The 27,864-nt window shown below is 36.2% G+C and overlaps 1 protein-coding gene across 3 annotated transcripts in view; it reads left to right on the top strand.

The window, feature by feature from the left end:
* ACADM (acyl-CoA dehydrogenase medium chain) overlaps positions 1 to 27,864 on the top strand; it is a 49,818-nt gene that overhangs the window by 4,626 nt on the left and 17,328 nt on the right. Inside the window, exons 2-10 of one of the 3 annotated variants that reach the window (XM_022581070.3) lie at positions 5,084 to 5,171; positions 7,354 to 7,451; positions 7,568 to 7,637; positions 8,272 to 8,372; positions 9,348 to 9,428; positions 18,302 to 18,432; positions 20,771 to 20,879; positions 24,731 to 24,871; positions 25,433 to 25,528. In XM_022581070.3, the coding sequence (XP_022436778.1) occupies positions 5,084 to 5,171; positions 7,354 to 7,451; positions 7,568 to 7,637; positions 8,272 to 8,372; positions 9,348 to 9,428; positions 18,302 to 18,432; positions 20,771 to 20,879; positions 24,731 to 24,871; positions 25,433 to 25,528 (915 nt within the window). Of the gene's footprint in view, positions 1 to 5,083; positions 5,172 to 7,353; positions 7,452 to 7,567; positions 7,638 to 8,271; positions 8,373 to 9,347; positions 9,429 to 15,381; positions 15,723 to 18,301; positions 18,433 to 20,770; positions 20,880 to 24,730; positions 24,872 to 25,432; positions 25,529 to 27,864 lie in introns of those variants that run through there. The other 2 variants (XM_089920847.1, XM_089920852.1) reach the window with 2 other exon arrangements.

Below are 27,864 nucleotides of genomic sequence, written 5' to 3'. Positions count from 1 at the left end.
TATGTCAGAGTGTTCTTCCTATGTTTTCCTCTAAGAGTTTTATAGTGTTCGGTCTTACATTTAGGTCTTTAATCCATTTTGAGTTTATTTTTGTGTATGGTGTTAGGGAGTGTTCTAATTTTATTCTGCTACATGTAGCTGTCCAGTTTTCCCAGCACCACTTACTGAAGAGACTGTCTTTTCTCCATTGTATATCCTTGCCTCCATTGTCATAGATTAGTTGACCATATTTGTGTGTCTATCTCTGGGCTTTGTATCCTGTTCCATTGATCTGTATTTCTGTTTTTGTGCCAGTATCATACTGTCTTGATTACTGGAGCTTTGTAGTATAGTCTGAAGTCAGGGAGTCTGATTCCTCCAGCTCCATTTTTTTCCCCTCAAGAGTACTTTGGCTCTTGGGGGTCTTTTGTGTGTCCATACAAATTTTACGATTTTTGTTCTAGTTCTGTAAAAAATGCCATTGGTAATTTGATAGGGATTGCATTGAATCTGTAGATTCCTTTGGGTAGTAGAGTTATTTTCACAATATTGATTCTTCCAATCTAAGAACATGGTATATCTCTCTATCTGTTTGTGTCATCTTTGATTTCTTTCATCAATGTCTTATAGTTTTCCAAGTACAGGTCTTTTGCCTCCTTAGGTAGGTTTATTCTTAGGTATTTTATTCTTTTTGTTGCAATGGTTAATGGGATTCTTTCCTTACTTTCTCTTTCTGATCTTTCGTTGTTAGTATATAGGAATGCAAGAGATTTCTGTGCATTAATTTTATATCCTGCAACTTTACTGAATTCATTGATTAGCTCTAGTAGTTTTCTGGTGGCATTTTTAGGGTTATCTATTTATAGTATGTCATCTGTAAACAGTGACAGTTTTACTTCTTTTCTGATTTGTATTCCTTTTATTTCTTTTTCTTCTCTGATTGCTGTGGCTAGGACTGCCAAAACTATGTTGAATAAGAGTGGAGAGAGTGGATATCCTTGTCTTGTTCCTGATCTTAGAGGAAATGCTTTCAGTTTTTCACCATTGAGAATGATGTTTGCTGTGGGTTTGTCATATATGGCCTTTATTTTGTTGAGGTAGTTTCCCTCTGTGCCCACTTTCTGGAGAGTTTTTGTTGTAAATGTGTGTTGAATTTTGTCAAAAGCTTTTTCTGCATCTATGGAGATGATCATATGGTTTTCATTCTTCAGTTTGTTAATATGGTATATCACATTGATTGATTTGCATATATTGAAGAATCTTTGCATCTCTCGGAAAAATCCCACTTGATCATGGTGTATGATTCTTTTAATGTGTTTTTGGACTCTGTTTGCTAGTATTTCGTTGAGGATTTTTGCATCTATATTCATCAGTGATATTGGTCTGCAATTTTCTTTTTTTGTAGTATCTTTGTCTGGTTTTGGTATCAGGGTGATGGTGGCCTCATAGAATGAGTTTGGGAGTGTTCCTTCCTCTGCACTTTTGTGGAGGAGTTTGAGAAGGATAGGTGTTAACTCTTCTCTAAATGTTTGATAGAATTCACCTGTGAAGCCATCTGGTCCTGGACTTTTGTTTGTTGGAAGATTTTTAATCACAGTTTCAATTTCATTACTTGTGATTGGTCTGTTCATATTTTCTATTTCTTCCTGGTTCAGTCTTAGAAGGTTATACCTTTCTAACAATTTGTCCATTTCTTCCAGATTGTCCATTTTATTGGCATAGAGTTTCTTGTAGTAGTCTCTTATGTTGCTTTGTATTTCTGTGGTGTCTGTTGTAACTTCTCCTTTTTCATTTCTAATTTTATTGATTTGACTCCTCGCTCTTTTTCTTGATGAGTCTGGCTAAAGGTTTATCAATTCTTTTTATCTTCTCAAAGAACCAGCTTTTAGTTTTATTGATCTTTGCTATTGTTTTCTTTATTTCTATTTCATTTATTTCTGCTCCGATCTTTATGATTTCTTTCCTTCTATTAACTTTGGGTTTTCTTTGTTCTTCTTTCTCTAGTTTCTTTAGGTGTAAGGTTAGATTGTTTATTTGAAATTTTTCTTGTTTCTTGAGGTAGGATTGTATTGCTATAAACTTCCCTCTTAGAACTGCTTTTGCTGCATCCCATAGGTTTTGTTTCGTCATGTGTTCATTGTCATTTGTCCCTAGGTGTTTTTTGATTTCCTATTTGATTTCTTCAGTGATCTCTTGGTTATTTAGTAATGTATTGTTTAGCCTCCATGTGTTTGTGTTTTTTACTTTTTTTTTCCCCTGTAATTTATTTCTAATTTCATAGTGTTGTGGTCGGAAAAGATGCTTGATATGATTTCAGTTTTCTTAAATTTACTGAGGCTTGATTTGTGACCCAAGATGTGATCTGTCCTGGAGAATGTTTCATGTGCACTTGAGAAGAAAGTGTAACCTGCTGTTTTCAGATGGTCTTGTAAATATCAATTGAATCTATCTGGTCTATGGTGTCTTTTAAATCTTGTGTTTCCTTATTAATTTTCTGGATGATCTGTCCATTGGTGTAAGTGAGGTGTTAAAGTCCCCCACTATTATTGTGTTACTGTGAATTTTCTCTTTTATAGGTGTTAGCATTTGCCTTATGTGTTGAGGTGCTCCTATGTTGGGTGCATATATATTTATAATTGTTATATCTTCTTCTTGGATTGATCCCTTGATCATTATGTAGTGTCCTTCCTTGTCTCTTGTAACATTCTTTATTTTAAAGTCTATTTTATCTGATATGATTGTTGCTACTCCAGCTTTCTTTTGATTTCCATTTGCATGGAATATCTTTTTCCATCCCCTCACTTTCAGTCTGTATGCATCCCTAGTTCTGAACTGGGTCTCTTGCAGACAGCATGTACATGGACCTTGTTTTTGTATCCATTCAACAAGCTTGTGTCTTTTGGTTGGAGCATTAAATCCATTCACATTTAAGGTGATTATTGAAATGTATGTTCCTATCACCATTTTCTTAATTGTTTTGAGTTTGTTTTTGTAGGACCTTTTCTTTTGTGTGTTTCCCACTTAGAGAAGTTCCTTTAGCATTTGTTGTAGAGCTGGTTTGGTGCTGCTGAATTCTCTTAGCTTTTGCTTGTCTGAAGCTTTTGTTTTCTCCATTGAATCTGAATGAGATCCTTGCTGGGTAGAGTAATCTTGGTTATAGGTGCTTCCCTTTCATCACTTTAAATATATCATGCCACTCCCTTTTGGCTTGTAGAGTTTATGCTAAGAAATCAGCTGTTAAGCTTATGGGAGTTCCCTTGTATATTGTTTGTCCTTTTTCCCTTGTTCCTTTTAATAATTTTTCTTTGTCTTTAATTTTTGTCAGTTTGATTACTGTGTGTCCTGGCGTGTTTCTCCTTAGGTTTATCCTGCCTGGGACTTGGGTGCTCCCTGGACTTGGGTGGCTATTTCCTGGACTTGGGTGGCTTCCTGGACTTGGGTGGCTATTTCCTTTCCCATGTTAGGGAAGTTTTCGACTATAATCTCTTCAGATATTTTCTCGGGTCCTTTCTCTCTCTCTTCTCCTTCTCATACCTCTATAACATGAATGTTGTTGCGTTTAATGTTGTCCCAGAGGTCTCTAAGGCTGTCTTCATTTCTTTTCATTCTTTTTTTTTAATTCTTTCCACTGCAGTGAATTCCACCATTCTGTTTTTCAGGTTACTTATCCGTTCTTCTGCCTCAGTTATTCTGCTATTGATTCCTTCTAGTGTAGTTTTCATTTCAGTTATTGTATTGTTCATCTCTGTTTGTTTGTTCTTTAATTCTCCTAGGTGTTTGTTTTTTAATTCTTCTAGGTCTTTGCTAAACATTTCTTGCATCTTCTTGATCTTTGCTGCCATTATTTTTCCAAGGTCCTAGATCATCTTCACTATCATTATTCTGAATTCTTTTTCTGGAAGGTTGCCTATCTCCACTTCATTTAGTTGTTTTTCTGGGGTTTTGTCTTGTTCCTTCATCTGGTACATAGTCTTCTGCCTTTTCATTTTGTCTGTCTTTCTGTGAATGTGGTTTTTGTTCCACAGGCTACAGAATTGTAGTTTTTCTTGCTTCTGCTGTCTGCCCTCTGATGGATGAGTCTATCTAAGCTATGCCAGCTTTCTGATGGGAGGGACTGGTGGTGGGTAGAGCTGGCTGTTGCTCTGTTGGGCAGAGCTCAGTAAAACTTTAATCCACTTGTCTGCTGATGGGTGTGGCTGAGTTCCCTCCCTGTTGGGTGTTTGGCCTGAGGCGACTCAGCACTTGCACCTACCTGGCTCTTTGGTGGGGCTAATGAGGACTCCAGGAGGGCTCACACCAAGGTGTACTTCCCAGAACTGCTGCCAGTGTCCTTGTCCCCATGGTGAGCCACAACCACCCCCCACCTCTGCAGGAGACCCTCCAACACTAGCAGGTAGGTCTGGTTCAGTCTGCTACAGGGTCACTGCTCCTTCACTGGGTCCTGATGTGCACACTACTTTGTGCCCTCCAAGAGTGGAGTCTCTGTTTCACCCAGTCCTGTTGAAATCTTGCAATCAAATCCCATTAGCCTTCAAAGTCTGATTCTCTGGGAATTCCTCCTCCCATTGCTGGACCCCCAGGTTGGGAAGCCTGACATGGGGCTCAGAACCTTCACTCCAGTAGGTGGACTTCTGAGGTATAATTGTTCTCCAGTTTGTGAGTCACCCACCCAGTGGTTATGGGATTTGATTTTATTGTGCTTGCGCCCCTCCTCCCATCTTATTTCGGCTTCTCCTTTGTCTTTGGTAGTGGGCTATCTTTTTTGGTGAGTTCCAGTGTCTTCCTGTCGATGATTGTTCAGCAGTTGTGATTCTGGTGCTCTCACAAGAGGGAGTAAGCGCACATCCTTCTACTCCGCCATCTTGAACCAATCTCTCCACATTGCATTTTTTTAAAAAAGAATTTCCTTTATGATAGGTGTTCAAATAATCTGATAATTGGCTTAATACAGAAGTCAAATTATTGTTGAGGGCATTTAAGTAATGACTTAAACTGTTTTCTTGAATATGGTCAAAGAAGCTGTTCTACTCACTTGTGTTGTCAGTATTCTATTTGACTCATGTTTAATTTATCAAATTTATTGTAATAAAATTGTTCTTTGTAGGTACTGAGAAGTCTTTCTCGCTTTGACTGGAGATCACAACATACGAAAGCTGTCCAACACCGTGAACCTGGATCAGGATTTAGTTTTGGTATATGTTTTGTTCTGTGTTTTGATTTTAAACTTTTGTTTGTTGTATGTATGCAGCTTTTTATATGTATTTATCTGAAACATGTTTGTAAACAAACTTAGTAATGTCTGTAAGTGAATAGAACCAATCACCATCCACAGGTTGTTCACAGTTAGTCATACCCATTCTTCCTGATCTTGTTTTCTTCTCCATCATAATACTCTATACATAAATCTGTATTAGCAGCATACATATATATTTCTGCCATTTTTCTTAAGTATATATCCCCAAATAAATAACACATTCACTGCTACATATGACTAGTCTTCAACTTAGAAATGAATGCAACAAATACTTCTTAAACACTTATTAGTTACAAGGTGCTAGGTGCCTGCTAATAAGCCAGAGCCTGGTTTGTCCATAATATATCTGAACTGCAGTTTGGTGCTAGTACATGTGGTTCTCAGTTTTGGGATCAGGGAGCCATGTGGTGTCGGAGGGAAAAGGAATAAGATTTTGCTTCCCTTTTCTCTCTAAAATGAAGAGCCCCACCCAGGCAAAAAATTTGAAAAATAATCCCTTTCTTCAGCATCCTTTGCCCCCTAAAGTGCTTTTTGCTTCAAAATTATTACCTTTCCTCTAGTTGAAAACCCATTTTCTCAGTTCACTTGGTCTCAGAAAATAGTTAAAAGGCAGCTGAGATAATTAACTCACACCCAGGTAGAAATAACAAACTCAAAACTCCCTAGGGTTATCATTTTTGGTTTTTGTTTTATTTTTTAAGATTGTTAACATCTTTATAAAGTTTTTTTTTTTTTTAACAGAATTAAGTGAAAATTTTGAAACAGCATGAGGATAGCAGTTTGGGACACTGGATCTTATTTTCTTATTGAGATGTTAGCATAGGTTTGGTATGGTTGCTCCTTAGTTTCAGTTTGTCACGTACAGATTCATACTCAATAGTAAGAGACTAGCAGGAGAAATCTATGGTTGTTCGCTGACTGACAGAAGATGAGATAGATACAAGTGTTTAGGAGGGAGATTGTGGAGCTCAAGAAAAGGAATAGGGATAACACCTATGACCAGTTGCACCTGGTTGTTTAGCTATAAAATGGGGATAATATCTACAACAGAGGATTTATTTGAAGATTAAATTATATGACATATGTGAAGTCCTAGCACATAGTAACTGTATCAAAGTAGGTTCTCAAATAATACGTAATAGATCCTTGCCTTCCCCTTTACCCACTCACAATTTTGATACGAATTGGCCCCAATTTTAGAAGTAAAGTTGTGATGTAGAGAACACTAGACTGAAACGCTAAGTATACTTTTATTGCTAATTCATTGTAAGACTCTGGAGCTATCGTTTTCTTAGTCTGGGCTTTTGTTTCCTTATTTATACAATGAGAGATTCAACACCGAATTTCTAATGTCTTTTACATTTTATTTCATACATCCCTATAGAAATGATTACTATACTCCTGAACATTCTTGCTCATTCTTGCCTTTCTGCCTTTTTTCTCATTCTTCTTACCTGAAATACCCTATATCTTTTTAAAATTTTACCTATCCTTTGATAGTATGGATTTTTAAAAGTATGGTGGTAATTGGCTTCTGTCCTCGGTCCAGTCACCCTATTCACTTCATTAATTTGAGAAGCTTTCCCACCACTTTTGCCAGTTGCTTTGTGCTAATTTATAAGCTTAAATTATCTGAGTTTAAAGGAGGAGTAAAATTGAAATTATGATATTAGTATTATATGATATTTTGGAACAAGTTTTATTGGTTTATGGTCACTGGTCATATCTTATCTCCCTAATTAGATTGATTCTTGAGATCAGGGCATTGTCATATGTATTATTTTTATTTCAGTGTTAGTCAAAGTTTGATGAGTCTGCTTTGGAACTAATAATAAGTAAGAAAAATTGTTTTTACCTTAACACTTGGAAGAGGAAAACTCAAGTTTATATCTGTTACTCATTTGTAAAAGCTAGAAATCTTACCTACTTTTTTGGCATGAGTATCGATATAGATTTATTCACATAGCACAGTGAAATCTTGATTAGTCTGAAGGCACATTGTAGTCTGACTTTCTTGTTATCAAGGTTTAAAGTCTCCATTATAAATATAAATTTCCACATACTTCATTTCCCTCAACTCATTGTCCTATTTTAATGTTTTCTAAATAACTTTCCCTTAGCGTTCACTGAACAGCAGAAAGAATTTCAAGCTACTGCTCGTAAATTTGCCAGGGAGGAAATAATCCCAGTTGCTGCAGAATACGATAAGACTGGCGAGGTAGGTTTATGCATTTTAAGGAGAGAAAAGTCTTTGACATATTTTACAAGATTTTAAATATAAATAGATTTTAAATGTAACTGACTTTTATCTTTATTATTATTTTTTTCTTTCAGTACCCTGTCCCACTAATTAAAAGAGCCTGGGAACTTGGTTTATTGAATACACACATTCCAGAAAGTTGTGGTAAGCTTTCTTTACATTTTTAATTCTAGAATGCCTATGTACAAGAAGAATTTTGAAATTCTATTCAGTCATTCTTTCAAATATTTTTTGCCATTAAATGGTTTTCTACCTTTGTGCCACTGTTCAGACTTCAGTATTTGTCAGCTTTTAGAAGCCTTGTACTCAACACTTAGAGGCATTCTTCCTTCTTTATAACTGGTTCCGATGTTAACTTGATCCTAATCCTTGGTAACGTCTATCTCTACAGTTAGTTGATTTGTTGCATTTTAATTCTACCTTTGATTTTACATTTTATTGAGACTTTCCTTTCACTCCTTTCGTCAGTCAAAAGGTTAAAATTTTAGCAGAGTTGAATCAAGTTTTTACAAAATCAAGCTGAAACAGGAAGACAGGTCCAGATTACAAATAGTAAGAGAATTTTTTGAAATTTTAAAACTTATTTTAGAGAAGTATACTTTGTTACTGTACTAGCCAGAAAACTTTTAGTTTCTAGTGTTATAGATACTGTTTTTGCAAATTTGCTGTTAAAATCAATTAGGTTATATTGGAAGTAATTTAAATAGTTGACCCTTATTTCTGTTGAGGTGTGCTATATATTATAATGGGCTCTTGTCAAAACATTTTGATACTGTAGGAGGTCTTGGACTTGGAACTTTTGATAGCTGTCTAATTACTGAAGAAATGGCTTATGGATGTACAGGGGTTCAGACTGCTATTGAAGGAAATTCTCTGGGGGTAAGTTACCTAGAAAATGAATTGCTTAACTGAGCTGTTGTTAATGAAACAGTACTGCTAAGTTAGGTTAGCTGGTGGAACACAGTTTTCTTTAAAAAGGAACACAAGATTCTGCAGTGAAGCCTGGAGTTCTTTTCCATGAGTTGATCATTTTGGCTGTTGTATTTAGTACTTGGAGTCCTAGCTGTCTCTGTGGGAAACTGTACACTTTGGCTGTGGCTTCAGTGGCAATTCTTATGTAAGGGCATTCAGGAGAAGGATTGGGATGGCTTGCTGCCACTGCTGGCAATGCTGAAATTTAGTGAGTAATTCTTAGGACACCTGATCATATATACCATGTCATTTATTGTAAATTTAATTCTTTTTTTGTTTGTTTATTTTTGTCTGCATTGGGTCTTCGTTGCTGCATGCAGGCTTTCTCTAGTTGCAGCTAGTGGGGGCTGCTCTTCATTGCAGTGCGCAGGCTTCTCATTGCGTGGCTTCTCTTGTTGCGGAGCACGGGCTCTAGGCACGTGGGCTTCAGTAGTTGTGGTGCATGGGCTCAGTAGTTATGACTTACGAGCTCTAGAGCGCAGGGTCAGTAGTTGTGGCACACGGGCTTAGTTGCTCCGCGGCATGTCAGATCTTCCCGGACCAGGGCTCGAACCCGTGTCCCCTGCATTGGCAGGTGGATTCTTAACCACTGTGCCACCAGGGAAGTCCGTAAATTTAATTCTCTACTTGTGTATCTTATTACAGTAGATTTTTATATATTACCAACAAGTTCTATATAACTTTGTTTTATGAAAATACTTGGATTAATAGATTTATATCCTTGTGGTTTTAGCTCTCTAACTTAGAGGCAGAATAAAGGCCAATTCTTTGGACTTACCCTTGGGGAAAAATAGTTCTCATGTTTTGAATTAAGTATTTCAATTTACATACCTAATTTTAAAATATCTTGCTTTTTTAATATCACTTTTCTTTGGTTGATAGCAAATGCCTGTTATTATTGCTGGAAATGATCAACAACAAAAGAAATATTTGGGGAGACTGACTGAGGAGCCAATGATGTGTGTGAGTATGTGTAGCTGCTGCTTTATTTCACATTTAAAGAAGTGAATAAGTGTGCTCTTTTTCCTTTTCAGTCTGTATGTATACACTGAGCTACAGCACATTAAGGCAAAAGCAACATATTTAGGTACAATGATGTTTCTGGGATGCCAGAAAGTGTCATAAAATAATCCTCTTGCTTATTTCCAGGAGAGTAATAGCTACTTAATGGAGCACTCCAGAGCTCTAGAACTGAGCAGTTGTGTCAGGAAGTTCAGATGGAATACATGACAGTAGGTGTTTGAACTAGTAGTTTTTTGAACTAATAAGAAATTAATATGACTGAAAAGATAGCAGTTTAGTTTGTTGAATCACTGAGTGACTTCAGGAGGATATTTATAGATTTTATTTAATTTTCTGAGAACTACTCAACAATTTTTTTTTTTTTTTTTTTTGCGGTACGTGGGCCTCTCACTGTTGTGGCCTCTCCCGTTGCGGAGCACAGGGTCAGGACGCGCAGGCTCAGCGGCCATGGCTCACGGGCCCAGACGCTCCGCAGCATGTGGGATCTTCCTGGACCGGGGCATGAACCCATGTCCCCTGCATCGGCAGGCGGACTCTCAGCCACTGCAGCACCAGGGAAGCCCTCAGCAAATTTTTAAATTGGAATTAATTTTGGCTGTGCCGTGAGGCATGCGGGATCTTAGTTCCCCAACCAGGGATCAAATCTGTGCCCGTTGCAGTAGAAGCACAGAGTCTTAACCACTGGACTGCCAGGGAAGTCCCTAAATTGGATTTTTTTGTGTAAGATATTCTTATACATTTTACACACATGCATGCTGCAATTCTATACTGAAAGTGACTTTACATAGGATTTTTCTTTCTTTTGGTTATTAGTCAAATAGATTTCAGTCTAGGGTGTGATTGTGATACCAAAATATAGTAAATTGTTATCATTTTGAGCTAACTGTGAGAATTGGTCTGAAAGAGTAGAAAGTAGTATTTGAAAATAAATGTTTTTTATTTATTTCAGGTACCTAAATTTCAGGTAAACTTATGAAGACATTTATATGTATTTCCTACTTAGTTGTCAATTTGTTTTAACAGGTGGGAGTTACTTAGTAGGCTAATTCTCAATATTGTCTAAGAATTGTGTGAAACATCCAGATTCTTTTCTTGTAATGTATATAATATTAGAAATAGGCTAAAAAATTGTAGCATAGAGATGCTTTGGAGAACCTAACTTATACACTGATATGAATATTTGTAATTATCTTACTGTTTATAAATAGGTATTTCTAAAATATTAGAGTCTTTAAAAGTAGTTCAAGTATTTTAAACATTTTAAACAGTTCAAGTATTTTAAACATTTCTTTGGCAGCTTTGTTATTAATATAATAACATAATATAATTTTTACATGTAAAAATACATTCACTCTAGTCCCTAAATTATTCTAACTTCTGAATTAATAAAGGTTTACTGTACATTTTCCCCCTTCTAGTGCATAATATTATTCAAATATGTATCTAGTGCAATTGATGTACTCAAAATATGAATCCAAGGGTGAAAAAGAAAATAGTCAATAAGTATATTAATGAAAAATATTGATTAATTTCTACTGAGAGTCAGTTAACTCTCAATAATATTTATAAAATTATACTACATATAATATGTTTTATTTAAACTTTTTAGAATTAATATTTTAAAAACTTTCAGATTGTTAAAATAGTATAGAAGATTTAGAAAGGTATGAAGAAGAACAAAAACATCTGTAATCCCTCAGATATGAAGTTAACTGCTATAACTGTCTTATTGTATACTCTATTAGATTTTTTAATACATATAGATGTATTTTTCACAATTAATGTCATATTATATATGCAGTTTTACATCCTTTTTAACATAACGAGCATTTTCTTATGTTCTACTTTTTAAATACTGTGATATTTATGACTACATAATATGCTATCTAATTGATGTACTATTCCCTATTGTTGAATATTTAAATTCCTTAGATTTTTGCTTTTAAAAATAATGTCAGACTTCCCTGGTGGCGCAGTGGTTAGGAATCCGCCTGCCAATGCAGGGGACATGGGTTCGAGCCCTGGTTTGGGAAGATTCCACATGCTGCGGTACAGCTAAGCCCGTGTGCCACAACTACTGAACCTGCGCTCTAGAGCCCACGAGCCAACTACTGAGCCCGTGCATCACAACTACTGAAGCCCACGTGCCTAGAGCCCATGCTCCGCAGCAAGAGAAGCCACTGCAATGAGAAGCCCATGCACTGCAACGAAGAGTAGCCCCTCCTCGACGCAACTAGAGAAAAGCCCACACGTAGCAACGAAGACCCAACGCAGCCAAAAATAAATAAATAAATTTATTAAAAAAAAAATAATAATGTCATGGTAGGGGACTTCCCTGGTGGTCCAGTGGTAAAGAATCCACCTTACAATGCAGGGGACGTGGGTTTGATCCCTGGTCAGGGAACTAAGATCCCACGTGCCTCAGGGCCACTGAGCCCGTGCGACATAACTACTGAGCTCGTGTGCCTCAACTAGAGAGCCTGCATGCTGCAAACTACAGAGCCCATGTGCTCTGGAACCCACGTGCCTCAACGACAGAGCCCAGACGTTCTGGGGCCTGTGCTCCACAACTAGAGAAGAGAAAACCTGCATGCCACAACAAGAGAGAAGCCCATGTGCCATAATGAAAGATCCTGCATGCCTCAACGAAGATCCCACATACCACAACTAAGACCTGAAGCAGCCAATAAAAAAAAATAATAATAATAATGTCATGGTAAAAATTGATACAGAAAAAGATGATAAGTTTTTGGATTTAATTTACAGTTACAGTGTTAGTGCATGTTCGTAAGACTTAATCTCTTACCAGATCATGTGATCAGTTATACTCTTGCTGAGGAAAGTGAGTACAGAAATAAATCAGGATGATACTATAATTATTTTTTAATACCACTTAGTGCAAAAACATTTTCTAAAAATCAAAACTAATTGTATTATTGCATATATATTACACATATAGTATTAAAATATCAATAATAAGTTAGAAACCATATTTATTTTTCAAAGATTGGATTAAATCTTTCAAAAAGTATATACCTAAAATATAGTATATATTTTAAAAAGTATATACCTAAAATATATGCAGTATTAGACACCTGGAAACAAGTATTAGACTACTAGGACAAGCTTGTTATGGGCAAGACATTCAGTAAACTTACTTGGTCTAAGAACTCATAAGTGTCTGAAAAAGCGTAACAGTGGTAAAGAAAACTCTTGTCATAAAACCATGTATTTCCAGTGGAACTGAGAAGTAGCTGAAATGTAACTGAACACTGAACTTGGGGTCCTAAGACCTGGCTTCAAGCCATATAATAGCAATATGATCTTATATAGTTACTTAGCCTCAAAGTCTCTTCTGTATTTTCTTCTGTATTGTTATACACACCTATTTTGGTCATACAACATCTAAAAAGGATATAGTAAACATAAAACAAAATGCTTATGTTTTTATAAGAATATCTTCACATAGTGTCCCTTTTGCAAAAATATAGTAATTTCTTTCATACCTCATGGCCAGGGGATACTTTGTTTTCCTTAACTGCCATTCATTCATCCATTCATTTACTCAATATCTGAATTCCCTGCTATATGCCAGACTTCAGCTTATAGGCAGTTTACACTTGTAACTACAGTATAGTATTTTTTTTGTTTTGGTAAGTAGGAAGCACAGAGACAGTTTTATAGTCCTCCATTAGTAATTATTTGAACCTCGAAGCGTGTGTTGTAGTATATTATTATTTCCGGTTTATCTTTATTTTCACTTCATTCCTGATTTTTTAAAAAGCATGCGTTATATGAACTACCTCCAGTCACTTTAGAGTGTAAGGCAAAAAAGAAAAAATTAGTAGAGAATGAATGCAAAATTGTTTAGTAAACTATACAAAGATAAGGTGGTGGTATCATCACTAATAAAGAAAAGTATAATGTTCTACTCATTCTTTTAAATATTTGAATACTGTGTACCAGGTGGACTTGGAATAAAACAATGAATAAAACTGGGCTCTTGGGATTTCCCTGGTAGCACAGTGGTTAAGAATCTGCCTGCCAATGCAGGGGACACGGGTTCGAGCCCTGGCCTGGGAAGATCCCACATGCCGCGGAGCAGCTAAGCCTGTGTGCCACAACTACTGAGCCTGCGCTCTAGAGCCAGTGAGCCACAACTACTGAACCCGCATGCCACAACTACTGCAGCCCATGTGCCTAAGGCCTGTGCTCCACAAGAACGAGAAGCCACTGCAATGAGAAGCCCGCACACTGCAACAAAGAGTAGCCCCCGCTCGCTGCAACTGGAGAAAGCCCATGCACAGCAACGAAGACCCAACACAGCCCCCCCACAAAAAAAATAATAAATAAATAAAAACCCCGCCAAAACTGGGTTCCTGCTCATAGGTTAACAATCTGGTAGACCCTTAGATCCTTACCCAAAATGTATTATTCATAGAATTATAGAATTCATAGAATTATGCAAATTAATAATAAATTCTTCATAAATAATTATGCATAAATGTTATTAATTTGCTTGACTTAAGAGAACAAGTTGCACTGGAAACAAAAATGGCTTCTGCTGAAAGAGCATTATAAAATTAATTTTACTTACTAGGAAACAATCAAATAAGACAAGAACAACTCTGAAGAGCCAGCCGTTGTGCATAGAAACACACAAACTCATACACTTCATAAGTTCTAAAAACTATGCCTTGGGCTTCACTGGTGGCACATTGGTTAAGAATCCACCTGCCAGCTCAGGGGACAGGAGTTTGAGCCGTGGTCTGGGAAGATCCCACATGCCGTGGAACAATTAAGCCCGTGCGCCGCAACTACTGAGCCTGCACTCTCGAGCCTGCGAGCCACGACTACTGAAGCCCTCGTGCCTAGAGCCCGTGCTCCACAACAAGAGAAGCCACCGCAATGAGAAGCCCGCGCACTGCAGCGAAGAGTAGCCCCCGCTTGCCGCAACTAGAGAAAGCCCGCGTGCAGCAACAAAGACCCAACACAGCCCAAAATAAGTAAGAATAAAATAAATTTATGAAAAAGTTAAAAAAAAATAAAAACTATGCCTTATTATAAAGGAGAGGAATGTCTAATAGCATATTTCAGAGGAAAAGAAATTCCCAAAGTTACTTAAAATAAAATTTTGGTACTTTAAAGAGTTATCTTTTCTGGGCAGTTCATTTGTATAATACTTTTTTTGTTGTGATGCTGAAAACATCTTTGAACATCTAGGTAGAAGAGTAATGCAGTTAACCTACATGACACCTGAATCTCCTCTATAGCACACCTGTGAAAAGGCCGTCTAGCTCATGTTTTCATGTCTAGGAGTCTCAACTTCCTGAAGCAGCTCCATTTAGAAGTGTCCCTGACTGTTAGAAAGCTCTTCTAGATTGCATGCTCCTGAGGGAAAGGATTGTGTCATTTCCTTTTATAACTTCACCACCTGATACCATAATAGGTGTTCAATAAGTTTGAATAATTTCACACTAGTTTTCTCCTATCAATTCAAATCCTCTCCCTTGGCTGTATAGCCCTTCAGGTATTTTAATATGGCTGTCATGTGGATCTTACTTTTTTCTAAGCAAACTAGCCCCAATTTTTTCATCTTCTCTTCATACAACACAGTAAAGTCCCACCGCCTTCTTAGTAATCATTGACTCAAAAATATTATTATAGAGCTAAATATAGTACTCTAGTATGGTCTGATGAGTACCGAGTAGCATGGTTCCATCACTCTTATTTTAGATACTTTTTTTTTTTTAATATCCCCTCCTGGCCTTGCCCCCACCCCCCACCTTCATTTTAAACTGGAGCTGATTCAAACCTGCTGCTCTTGGAAATAGGCCATCAGTATAGTCTCCAACAGAAAGATGATCTGCAAGGGGATATGAGTGTGAGAGAGCAGGGCAATCAGAAAGAATGAGAAAATGAGACAAGGGAATGGAAAAGGTGAATAAACAGAGGATGATGAAGGAGGGAGAAAGACTGAAAGATTAAAATGTTGGGCTGAGTGGGGAGCTTGAAGAGAAGGGAGTTACTGAAAGCGTCGGGTTGGAGCAAGTCCGGAGCTGATCCTTCTGGGCCCTGTTCTCTCTCACAGATCCAGAGGGTTGCAATAAAGATGTGTCTCTTTGAGATTTTCCAGGTCTCTTTCCCATAAATCTGTATTTTCTTCTTAATTAAGGTCTTCTGGACCAAAGGTGTCATCCAAGAATTCTGTAAAGAGCACAAAGATAGGAAGAGGTAGATACTATTCTTTTGTAAATATAGCTTATAGCATTAGCACTGTTGATTTACATAAAGCTTACTCTTGACTTAAATTGGCAAATCAGTCTCCCTGTCTTGTGTTAAGTTTTGGTATATTCACTGAGTAGTCTATTAAGTCTCCAGTTCCAGCCCTTATCTCTCCCCTGACCTTTACCCTCCTATATGAACTTATCTATTAGACATTTCTTCCTAGCTAGACTCAAATATGTTTTTTTTTCAACTTGTATTTTTATTTATTTATTTATTTAATTTACTTATTTTTGGCTGTGTTGGGTCTTCGTTTCTATGTGAGGGCTTCCTCTAGTTGTGGTGAGTGGGGGCCACTCTTCATCGCGGTGTGTGGGTCTCTCACTGTCGCGGCCTCTCGTTGCAGAGCACAGGCTCCAGACGCGCAGGCTCAGTAGTGTGGCTCACGGCCCTTGTTGCTCCACGGCATGTGGGATCTTCCCAGACCAGGGCTCGAACCTATGTCCCCTGCATTGGCAGGCAGATTCTCAACCACTGCGCCACCAGGGAAGCCCTAGACTCAAATATCTTAAGCGAAGTGTGTCCCAAACCAAATTATTTTCTTCCCACTCTATAGTACTGCTTCTCTTAGAGATTATCCCTAATTGGAAGCTTCCTAAACTAAAAAATTGAGTCATCATAACATCCTCTTTAGCTCCCCAACATCCTATTCAGTCATTGTGTCCTGTGGATTTCACACCACAATTCTAAACTTCATCTTATCTTCTTGCCTTATCTTGCTTCTTAGTTTAAGCTTGCTTTCTTGCATAATTTGTGTCCCTAACTCCAGTCTTATGTAGGTATTTATGCCACTTACTAGATCTGTGAACTTGGGAAAATTACTTAACCTCACTGTCTCAGTTTCCTTATTTATAAAATGTAGATACCTAGTACTTGTGTCATAAGGATTATTGTGAGGTTTAAATGAGTCAAGTACTCAGAACAGCACCTGGAAGATAGTAAAAAGTTATTATTATTATCTCCCCTTAAATCTGTCCTTTATACTTCTGTAATAATAAACTATCTAAAATGTAAATCTGTCACTTTCCTGCATTTACAAAAACATTGTGTTTCCATTTCATCAATAGCAGTGGTATCTAATATATTTTTTTTAGTTTGTGAACCCGTTTTAGAATCTGACATCCTCAGAAAAATGCATGTATATTCCTCACTTTTGCACACTAGGCTGCTCTGGATTTCCCTGAAGCCCAGGTTCTGTGGCACAATAGCAAGTGTTTGATAAACTTTTGTTGAATGCATAAAAGTCTGCTCTCCTTAGCATGGCATACACCTCAGCCTCCAGGACCAGGTCCCTGCCTGCCTTTTTAGCCTGTTTTCATGGCTTTCAGTTTCATACTTTACATTCTAGTACTGAACTGCTAGTACTTTGCCTTGTACAACTGCTGTTTCATTCTTCCATGCCTAGATCTGCTTGCCTCACTTATTTGTCCTTCAAGACTTATCTCCTTCAACGAGTATTACTTATTATTCTTCTTTTCATCTTCCTTACCACTCATCACCTCCCACCCCCTACAGGTCTAAGTGGTCATTTCTAATGTCCCTATGTACCCTTACTACTTTGAATTAAAATTAACTGTTAAGGTTTCTCTCTTTGGACTATAAGTACCTTAAGGGTAAGGAGCTTGTGTCTTTAGGCCTTGTATTCCCAGTACCTGTCACTCAGTAAACTTGAATGAACTTCAGCTACCCATTGCTTGCCTTCCACCACTCCCTTTATCCATTCTGCTTACATTTTGTCACACATCTGTTGAAGAGCCTTAAGAGGCTTCCCTTTTTCCACCAGATAAAAATTTAACTTCTTAGTGTAATATAAAGTGTTCTTTGTCATCTGTTCCCTTCTTTTCTTTCCAGACTAATTTCTACCATTCCCTTACATGCACAGAATGCATAGAATCTGGTACTTTTGTATCACAAACACTGAGTAACCCTGCTTCTTATCTCGGCATCATTGCATATGTATTACTTCTTCCTGGAATACACATTCCCCCTTTTCCTTACCCCCTAAGAATTCCTTTTCCTTTTTGAGACCTAATTTAAACATCACCTCTGGGAAGCTTTCTGACACCCTAAAGCTAAGATAGTTTCTTAAGCCCATTGTGTGTGACTTTAATACTTAGATATATAATTACAATATAATATTCATCTCCACTGCTACATTGTAAAAATCTTGAAGACAGGATGTCTTTCATCTCTGGCTTTTCCATCACCTCCTTCATAACCTGGTAAATGGTAGATACTACTCAATAAATGTTTGGATGAATGAGTTCGTGTGAAATTTATTTAACTTTGTTGAAGATACCTAACATTGTAATTTTTGATATGGTTTATTGGTATCCTACATCTAGTTTTAAATTACATATTAAATGTTTTTACATTTGAGTAGTTTGATTCTGTAAGAACATTTTATTGTTAAGTATTTTAAAGTATTTAAAATACTGACTTAAAAAATAAAATACCCTCCTGGTTCTAAATGTTCATAATTTAATAATTAACATATAATTATTTTCTCTTGTTTCCATATATTCAAGGCCTACTGTGTAACAGAACCTGGAGCAGGCTCTGATGTAGCTGCTATAAAGACCAAAGCAGAAAAAAAAGGAGATGAGTATATTATTAATGGTCAGAAGATGTGGATAACCAATGGAGGAAAAGCTAATTGGTATGTTGTTTAAAACCTCTCTATATTGATTCTTAAATGCTTTATATTCAGAATCTCCCCCTCTCTCCTTCCTTTATTATTAAACTACCACAATTAAGACAAGTTTTATTCATGGAACTGGAGGGTCCATAAAGGATTATAAATAGTTCAGTGATTTTCACAAACTATTCTTAAGCTCTGAACTATTTCTTCAAATTGTATCAGAAGTTTAATTTGTAAAATAAAATAAAACAAAAACACCTGCTCTGGTTGAATCTGATTAGGAAAGCTAGAGTTCCCTCTACTTGGCTTACTACCCCCACTCTCCCTAGCCCATACCAGGATCTCCTTGGAACCATTCCCCTAAGATTCTGAGGAAAAAGGAAAGCCATTGGTATAGCACATTTCTCTGCTTCTGAGCAATAAGTTTAGAGAGGACAGAATTTTACTTTAATAAAATCTAAAAGGTCCAAATATATAGGTCCAAAAATAATGACATGAAGTTCAACAAAGGATCATAAAATCCTTTGTATTAACATAAAATGTTGAAGGAAAACATATTTGATAGCATTATTTGTGGAAAAAAGATGAAGAAAGGTTCTATAGGAATCAACAGTGTGATGTATCTGCCTTTAAGAAGCAAATGTAATTTCTTGCTGAAGTAATAGAAGTATAGCATCAAACAAGTAGGAAAAAAATGGTAACAGTTCTGGGCAACACTTTTTAAGACATGCATTGACAAAATGAAATAAATTCAGAAGCAAGTAAATGTCCTTCATTAGGGTGAGCACAGAAAACATGTCCTATGAAGAGTAAAGGAATTAGATTTGGTTGTGTAGGAAGAATTTAAAAATTTTTAAAATAATGTCTCATACATGGAAGAGTAGGCTTGTATGTTTGCTTCAAAAGTCAGTTTAGAATAAATGTGTTAAAGTGAGAAAAATGTAAAGTATAGCTCAACATAAGCACAAGAATTTCAACAACAGTTCTATCTAGTGTGTGTTAAGTGGTCATGGGAAAAATGTATTTACTCATCACTACAAGTATATAAATAGAAACTTATAGAAGAAGGACCTGGTGATTGGTATAATGAACTAAAAATGGGCTATCTTTCCTTGTCTGCAAAAATTCTGATTATATATGTGTGCTCTTCGGTGCTATTTTTTGGCAAGAAAAGCATTATTCCTGAGAGTGAGTTTACTGTTTATTTTAAATATGTCAATCACTTTATGAGTGTCCAGTATTATGGAGTGCTATATCATTATCTTTAAGTAAGTTATCATAATATCACAAGTAATAAAAAAGTGAAGAAACGATTAAAATGTAGCAAGTTGAGGGAAATCCAACAATGCAAGTAGAAGCTTTCACAATTTTAAGAATTAAGTACAGCGCATCATGTAGTAAGACAAATTAGGTAATATATGAAACTATAAAACAATTTTTACTATTTTTTAAACTATTAAGTGAAACTGTAGAGTAGATGATAGTTTATTCGTTTTTTTTTTTTCCGGTACGCGGGCCTCTCACTGTGTGGCCTCTCCCGTTGCGGAGCACAGGCTCTGGATGCACAGGCCCAGCCGCCATGGCTCACAGGCCCAGCCGCTCAGAGGCATGTGGGATCCTCCCGGACCGGGGCACGAACCTGTGTCCCCTGCATCGGCAGACGGACTCTCAACCACTGTGCCACCAGAGAAGCCCAGTTTATTAGTTTTAAGCATAGAAAATAAATTAGTTGTTTAAGAAATTAAAAAAAAAATTCTCCTATACCAGGCTATTTAGAACATGGGTTACATGGATATTTGGATGTTTTGCCTTTTTTCCTCATGTTTTATTTTTAAATCTTCCTGGGAAGAATTCTTCTGGAGAGAAAACCCAGGAGATATTCATAATTCAGCTGTAACACAAACTCTGATTTTGCTGCATGAAGAGGACAGTAGTCAGAACATAGGGGTCACTATCTCATTTCTTTTCACAGGCAGCCCCATTTATCCTCCTTTTCCAGATAACTTGTCCCTTAAATACTTATACTAGTTTTGGGAAAGAAAAAGTGACAGTTCCAACACATACATACTTTATTTTATGTCATCTTGATACAAGGAATTTTTACTTGTCAATCAAACTACAAAAAAGTTAGATACCATATTAGTTAAGAAGTAAATGTGGGGTGAAATACTAGCTCTGCCGTGTTGTAAGTATGTGGCCTGGGTGAACTTTTAAACCTCTCTGATTCTTCATTTCTTCATCTATAAAATGGGAGTAATAATAATTGGGATTGTTGGGAGGATTAACTGAGATGGGAGTCACCATATGTTATCTGCTGATACTATTATCTATCATCATGTATGTATATGTGTATTAGGTATTTTTTATTGGCTCGTTCTGATCTGGATCCTAAGGCTCCTGCTAGTAAAGCCTTTACTGGATTTATTGTGGAAGCAGACACCCCAGGAGTACAGATTGGAAGAAAGGTAAAGTGTGTATTTATCAGTGATTAAGGCCTCCAATATTATTTTAACTATACATTTCAAAATTACTAATTTCAGTTTCCGTTATTGAAAACATTTTGGTTGTATTAAGTTGCAATAAAAATAAATCTGCTTTTGATATTATTGGGTGAAATAGTCCTTGTTAAAGATTTTTAAGTTGAGAATAGTTGTGTCAAGTAATTATTTGAAAGAGTAGCCATTCTTGGTGCCAGTCTATGGAGAATGCCAATAACAGCTGTGAGGGATAATGAAACAGAAATCAAACTATCATTTGTATGGCCTGCCCAGTAATAGAGTTTTAGATATTTCAGAACACTTCGCCATTCTTTTTCTTTGCTCACAGCAACCTTTCATGTAGGATAAGTAGCATTATGCCCATTTTATGGATTAAAACAATGTGACATAAGTTGATTACCCAAGTTCATACAACACTAAGATAAAAAGCTGTTCCTGAGAAAGTTTAGAAATGGCATAGAGCCTTGAATGTGAGAAGGCAAGAAAAATTTTATTTGAACAAGAAAAGGTAATTTAACATATTTGAAAAGGATAGTAATATGGGGAACTTCCCTGGTGGCGCAGTGCTTAAGAATCCACCTGCCAATGCAGGAGACACGGGTTTGATCCCTGGTCCAGGAAGATCCCACGTGCCATGGAGCAACTAAGCCCGTGTGCCACAACTACTGATCCTGCGCTCTAGAGCCCACGCGCTGGAACTACTGAGCCCACATGCTCTAGGGCCCGCGTGCTGCAACTACTGAGCCCATGTGCTGCACCTACTGAAGCCAGTGCGCCTAGAGCCCATGCTGCGCAGCAAGAGAAGCCACCACAATGAGAAGCCTATGCACCGCAACGAAGAGTGGCCCCTGCTCGCTACAACTAGAGAAAGTCTGCGTGCAGCAATGAAGACCCAACACAGCCAAAAATAAAAATAATATATTTTAAAAAAAGAGAAACAAGAGCATAGTAATCTGAATGCGTGGATATAATTAAGCAGTAGCATTTAAAGTAGATTAAAGAGAAAAGAGTTTAAAATTTAGTAAATAAAAGAAGGAAAGAAATGAAGTCATTAAAGTAGTCCTAGTGAGAGCTAAGGAAGCATGATTTAAGATTATAACTCTGAGAAAAGGAAGAGGAGATGCAGTTTTACAAATGTAAAACTCTTTTTTTTCAAAGTGAATTTGTAAAAAAGAAAACCTATTAATGACTAAATGATGTCTATATCTAAGGCAAAGGAGGGATTATGGAAGTTAATTAAGAGTTACATGAATTTTCTTCCAAATGGGTAAAGGTTCCGATTATCTTGTCAGATATTAGACTAAGGGTGACATAACCTGAACTGGAAAGGCTACTTTGAGTTAACCAAGTTATGCAAACTTCTAAACCAATCATATGTATTTTTATGTTTTATTAAAAGCCATGAGAATCTCTCTTTTGTACCAAAGCCTCTTCAAAATGGAAGCATGTTGCTAATGTATGTAAGAGGGGTACTTTCCCCTTTAGGCCGTAGAATGTTAAAAGTGGAAGATACCCTACACATTTTTTATGGTCTGTTTGCTGAACACTGAAACTGAAATCCAAGTGAAATGATTTACTCAAGGTTACATACTTAAGAGGCAGAGTTGAGATCAGTGCTAACATGTCCTAGAAACTTGCCTAGTGTAGTTTCCTACACTGTATTATTCTATACTTTCTTTTAAGATAGATATTAAAGGTAGACTGCACTTTACAAATAAAAATATAATGAGATTATTGTATATGACAAAATAGAAGTACTAAGAATGGTTGTGCTTCTTCCAAGCAATTAGTTTGTTTTTATTCATGTTTTATTTGTTTTTCCTTTTTAGGGATGGTGGCTAGAAAACTCAGGGCCAAATTTATGGCCGTCTCTAGAAAACGTTAAGGTCCTGACAGATTATATTTTATTACATAGTAAACCGATTTCTGATTTTATCTTGCTATGTCTAGTCTCACTTTCCTTTTTCCCATATTCTAACTTTAAAAAAAAATCTCTGATTCAATAAATATTTATTATTGAGTTCATACTATATGCTAGGCATTATTCAAGGTATTGAGGATACTGTATTGATCAAAACAGAAAAAATTAGATCCTGCCCTTGAGGATCTAATTTTCTAGTGAGAGAGATAGTTATATTGTATATATTTAAATCTCCTTAAGTCTTTTTTGAAATTATCGGAATTTTACAAATTTGTGAAATCTGATGTTTTTCAAAATGTTTTGTGTTTTAGAAATTATATGGCTTGAGATGAGTCCAGGAAGCATTTTGGTTTTAAATGTTCTGGTGTTTGGGATGAGTCTGGGAAACAGGATAGAGTAAAACTGTTTTCGTAAACAGTGTTTTCTCATTATGTCTGAGTGAGGGTCTAAGGTACTAGAGTTTATCAACTTATAAAGACAAAGAGATGTTGGTTTTTTTCTCAGTCAAACTATATATTACTGTCACTATTTTTTCAAGCCTGGAAGCAGATTATTAATATTAAATCAAGTAAATTAAAGAATTTGTTTACAGCTCTATGTTCCCATTGCCCCTGCTTCGCACGCTGCTTATTAAAAACGAGATTAAATTGTTAAGATGGGTCATGGTATCTGCAACTTCCTCTCAAATAATTCAGCAAATAATGCTAATAGTTATACACACCCACAAAACACAGAAATAAAGGAAATGTGCCAAAATTGGCAAATCTAGGTAAAGATGAGGTATTCATTTTACTACTCTTGCAGTTCTTCTGTTGGTTTGAAAAATTTTTAAATGAAATGTTGAGGGGATATAGCTACCTTGGCAATTTCTTTTTTCATATATATATTTTATTGAAGTGTAGTTGATTTATAATGTGTTAATTTCTGCTATATAGAAAGGTGATTCAGTTATACATATATATATTCTTTTTCATGTTCTTTTCCATTATGTTTTATCACAGGATATTGAATATAGTTCCCTGTGCTCTACAGTAGGACCTTGTTGTTTATCCATCATATATATATATATATATATATATATATATATATATATATATATGAGTTTGCATCTGCTAATCCCAAACTCCCAGTCCTTCCCTCCCCCACCTCCACCCCCTCCTTGGCAACCACAGGTTTGTTCTCTATGTCTGTGAATCTGTTTCTCTTTTGTAGATATGTTCATTTGTCATATATTTTAGATTCCACATATAAGTGATATCATATTTGCCTTTCTGTTTCTGACTTACTTCACTTATTATGATAATCTCTAGGTCCATCCATGTTACTGAAAGTGGCATTATTTCATTCTTTTTATGGCTGAGTAATATTCCATTGTGTGTGTGTGTATTACATATATGTATATATAATACACACACTCACACACACACACACACACACACACATCTTTATCCATTCATCTGTCAATGGACATTTAGGTTGTTTCCATGTCTTGGCTATTGTGAATAGTGCTGCTCTTAACATAGGGGTGCATGTATCTTTTCGAATTATAGTTTTTTCTGGGTATATGCCCAGGAGTGGAATTGCTGGATCATATGGTAACCCTATTTTTTTGTTTTTTGAGGAACCTCCATACTGTTTTCTATAGTGGCTGCACCAATTTACATCCCTACCAACACCTTGTCTCTTGATTCATTGGCCTGTCGTGCGGCGAGCAGAGTGCTTGGACTCAGTAACAACTGTAGTCCAATAAAGCTATCTTTACAAAACAGGCATTGCAGGCCATAGTTTGTCTACCTCTGTTTAAGACAATTGCAGAAAAGTCATAAAACAGTGGTTAAAGCAAGAATACATGCTAGCTCAAAAAATGTTCCTTAATATATATTGTTTTCCTTATTAGGAATTAAATATGGGCCAGCGATGTTCAGATACAAGAGGAATTGTCTTTGAAGATGTGAGAATACCTAAGGAAAATGTTTTAATTGGTGAGGGAGCTGGTTTCAAAATTGCAATGGGAGCTTTTGATAAAACGAGACCTCTAGTAAGTAATATGACTTAATAACTTTTATAGGATTTTTCATTTATTACACTGAGTAGTTTTATTTTGACACTGTATTCTTGGTCTGTATTTCTTTTTTAATATCTGCTTCTTTTATAAGGATGGAGGGATATTGTTTTTTGTTTGTTTTAGAATTCTTCAACACTCTTGCTGTTACAGAAGTTATTTTAGTAAATACAGAATTACTATAGCTGTTCGATTTACAAAGAAGCATTTCACACTTAATCATTCCTGCTGATGTGTACTCATTCCTCTTCCCTCACTCATTAGGAGTATTTCCCCCGAGAAGTTTTCCCTTGTTAAACAGAAAGAATGACTTGTCTCTAGGCTATGATCCTGTGCCTTACAAATGCCTTCCATTAACCTTTAATTCATAAATAATATAAATTTAAATGCTTGTTATCTCCCCCACCCTTTATTGCCTTAAGGTATAGGTCAGCTTCTCTTTGTATAATCCTTAACTTAGATTTTAGGCAAATAGCCATTATACGTGTGTTTTAAAGACAACATGAACTTTTGCTTTGTAAAATGTTAAAATACTAGGTAGCAGCTGGTGCTGTGGGACTAGCACAAAGAGCTTTGGATGAAGCTACAAAGTATGCCCTGGAGAGGAAAACTTTTGGAAAGCTGCTTGTAGAGGTAATTTTAATACTGTACTTGCTTTGTTCAAATGTAAAGACATTCATTTTCATCTAAATATTTGAAAATTATCTTTTAAGTACAAAATAATTTATTTCTGCTTTGGTAGCAAGAAGATAATGTGAACTGTCAGGGTGGGTTTTAATTTATTTATTTGTTTATTTATTTATTTAAAATATTTATTTATTTATTTGGTTGTGCCAGGTCTTCATTCTGGCAGGCGGGCTCCTTAGTTGCGGCAGGTGGGCTCCTTAGTTGTGGCATGCGAACTCTTAGTTGCGGCATGCATGTGGGATCTAGTTCCCAGACCAGGGATCCAACCCAGGCCCCCTGTATTGGGAGCGTGGAGTGTTAACCACTGCACCACCAGGGAAATCCCTAGGGTGGGTTTTAAGAATAGATTTTCTTTAGACTCTGCTACTAACTACTGTCCACTTTGGGGATTCTGTTAATTAAGAAGAAAAAGAACAGCTAATATTTGAGTGCCTGTGGTATACCTGACACTGTGCTACACATTTAAAATATATTATGCATTTCCCCCATTACACTCTTGTTTTGGTAGTACTATAATTTCTATTAAAGATCAGGAAACAGCAACTCAGAGAGAATAAATAATTTCTCCAAGGACACACAATTTAGAAGTCATAGGTCCAGGATTCCATTTCATGCTCTTAATTCATGTTACTTCTCATGTCTTCTTGAGTATCAAATAATTTTAGTACTATTTATTATTTTTTTATTATTATTATTTTTCGGCTGCACCACATGGCCTATAGGATCTTAGTTCCCCAACCAGGGATTGAACCCAGGCCCTTGGGGCAGTGAAAGCTCAGAGTCCTAACCACTGGACCGTCAGGGAATTCCCAGGAAATTTTTAATCTTATCTTTTCAAATGTTGATGCTCCCCCATTGTCTATATTCTCTCCTGTAACTCCTGTTAACTATAGGTTGTACAGTGAACACTCCCTATTTCTACCTCTGTGTGTCAGTGGTTCTCAAACTATCTGTGGTGAAAGATTGTTTTTAATTTCCAATCAATTGTGAACCATTATTCTTGTAAAATATAAGAATGTCACAATAATATCAAATTGTTGCAAATGCTTACTCTCACTTTCTGTATCATGAACTAGTCCAGTAACAATTTGTGGACTGGCAGTGATCCACAGATCAAACTTGGATTAGTACTGCTCTGTATCTCTTAACCTCAATTTTCTAATTTATCTTTGCTGTATTCTAGATAATTTTCTCAGATTTGCTTTTCAGTTTTTCTTACCCTGTGTCTAATCTGCTACTTAGTCCATTTAATGACTTTTTTCATTTCTAGAATTTATGTTTGGTTCTTTTTCATCTCCACCCTTTCTTTTATGGTAGCCTGTTTTTTTAACATAGCTTCTTATTCTCCTTTTATCTCCTTAATTATATAATACTTAAGTTATAGTCACTTTCTGATATTTTTCTGTTATCTCAAGTTATTAGGGTGATTATTTTTTTAGTCTGTTGCATGTGTTCTCTCTGTCATGACCAGTTATTTCCTCTCTTAATTTTTGCTTGTAAGTTTATCTGCAGCAGGTATTATTTTCCTTCAATGCATTGTGGAAGCATCCAGGGGAATTGGTTTTTGTACTTTTATCAGGTAGTCCAGAGGTTTCAGCATTCTAAGAGCTGTTTTTAAATCAAGTATTTCTTTGTGTTTGTCACCAAAAAGAGACTCTACATTAGCTCATTTATGTTGCCAGAACTATATGTATACAGATTAGTGGAATGTATATTTATTACTAAATATTAGTTTAGTTTAATTGTAAACGGATAACATAATTTCCAGGTCCTCCTCACCAAGTATCTGATGATAACTCTTCTGGCTGTTTTCAACTCAATATGGAATCTTTTATGTTCCACTTCTTACAGACTCTGAAGTTGATATTTTTTCCTCATGGCTCTTAGTGTTAAGTGTAGAAAAATCTTTGTTTTTGCTTACTACTTTTCTAGGCTAAACAAAGGTAACACTAAAGGGCTGATTTATATATAGCTTTGGTCTGTTATTTCCAAAAAGAAAGAATAGATTTTGTTTTGTTTTGTTTTAAGAGACATTATAGAGTGTAGTACTCTAATCACAGCTCTCCTATTCACTGCCATGTTTATTATTGTTGTTATTATCACTTCTCTCTTTAAGAGAACACTATGTCACTACTTATCCTCACAGTGCTTAACTTGATGTGGCTAAAGAAAGCTGCCAAAAACAGAGAATGGTACTTTTTTTAACCAATGAGTAGAACTAGGAACATTGATAACAAATTACGGGATGGTAGAATCTCTTAATGGCAATAACTGCCTACTCC

The sequence above is a fragment of the Delphinapterus leucas genome, chromosome 1 (assembly GCF_059928025.1).
Source record: "Delphinapterus leucas isolate spDelLeu-1000000601 "Yukka" chromosome 1, BTC_Dleu_Yukka2, whole genome shotgun sequence".
Taxonomy (NCBI): Eukaryota; Metazoa; Chordata; class Mammalia; order Artiodactyla; family Monodontidae; genus Delphinapterus; species Delphinapterus leucas.
This window is presented reverse-complemented; position numbering and strand designations above follow the sequence as displayed.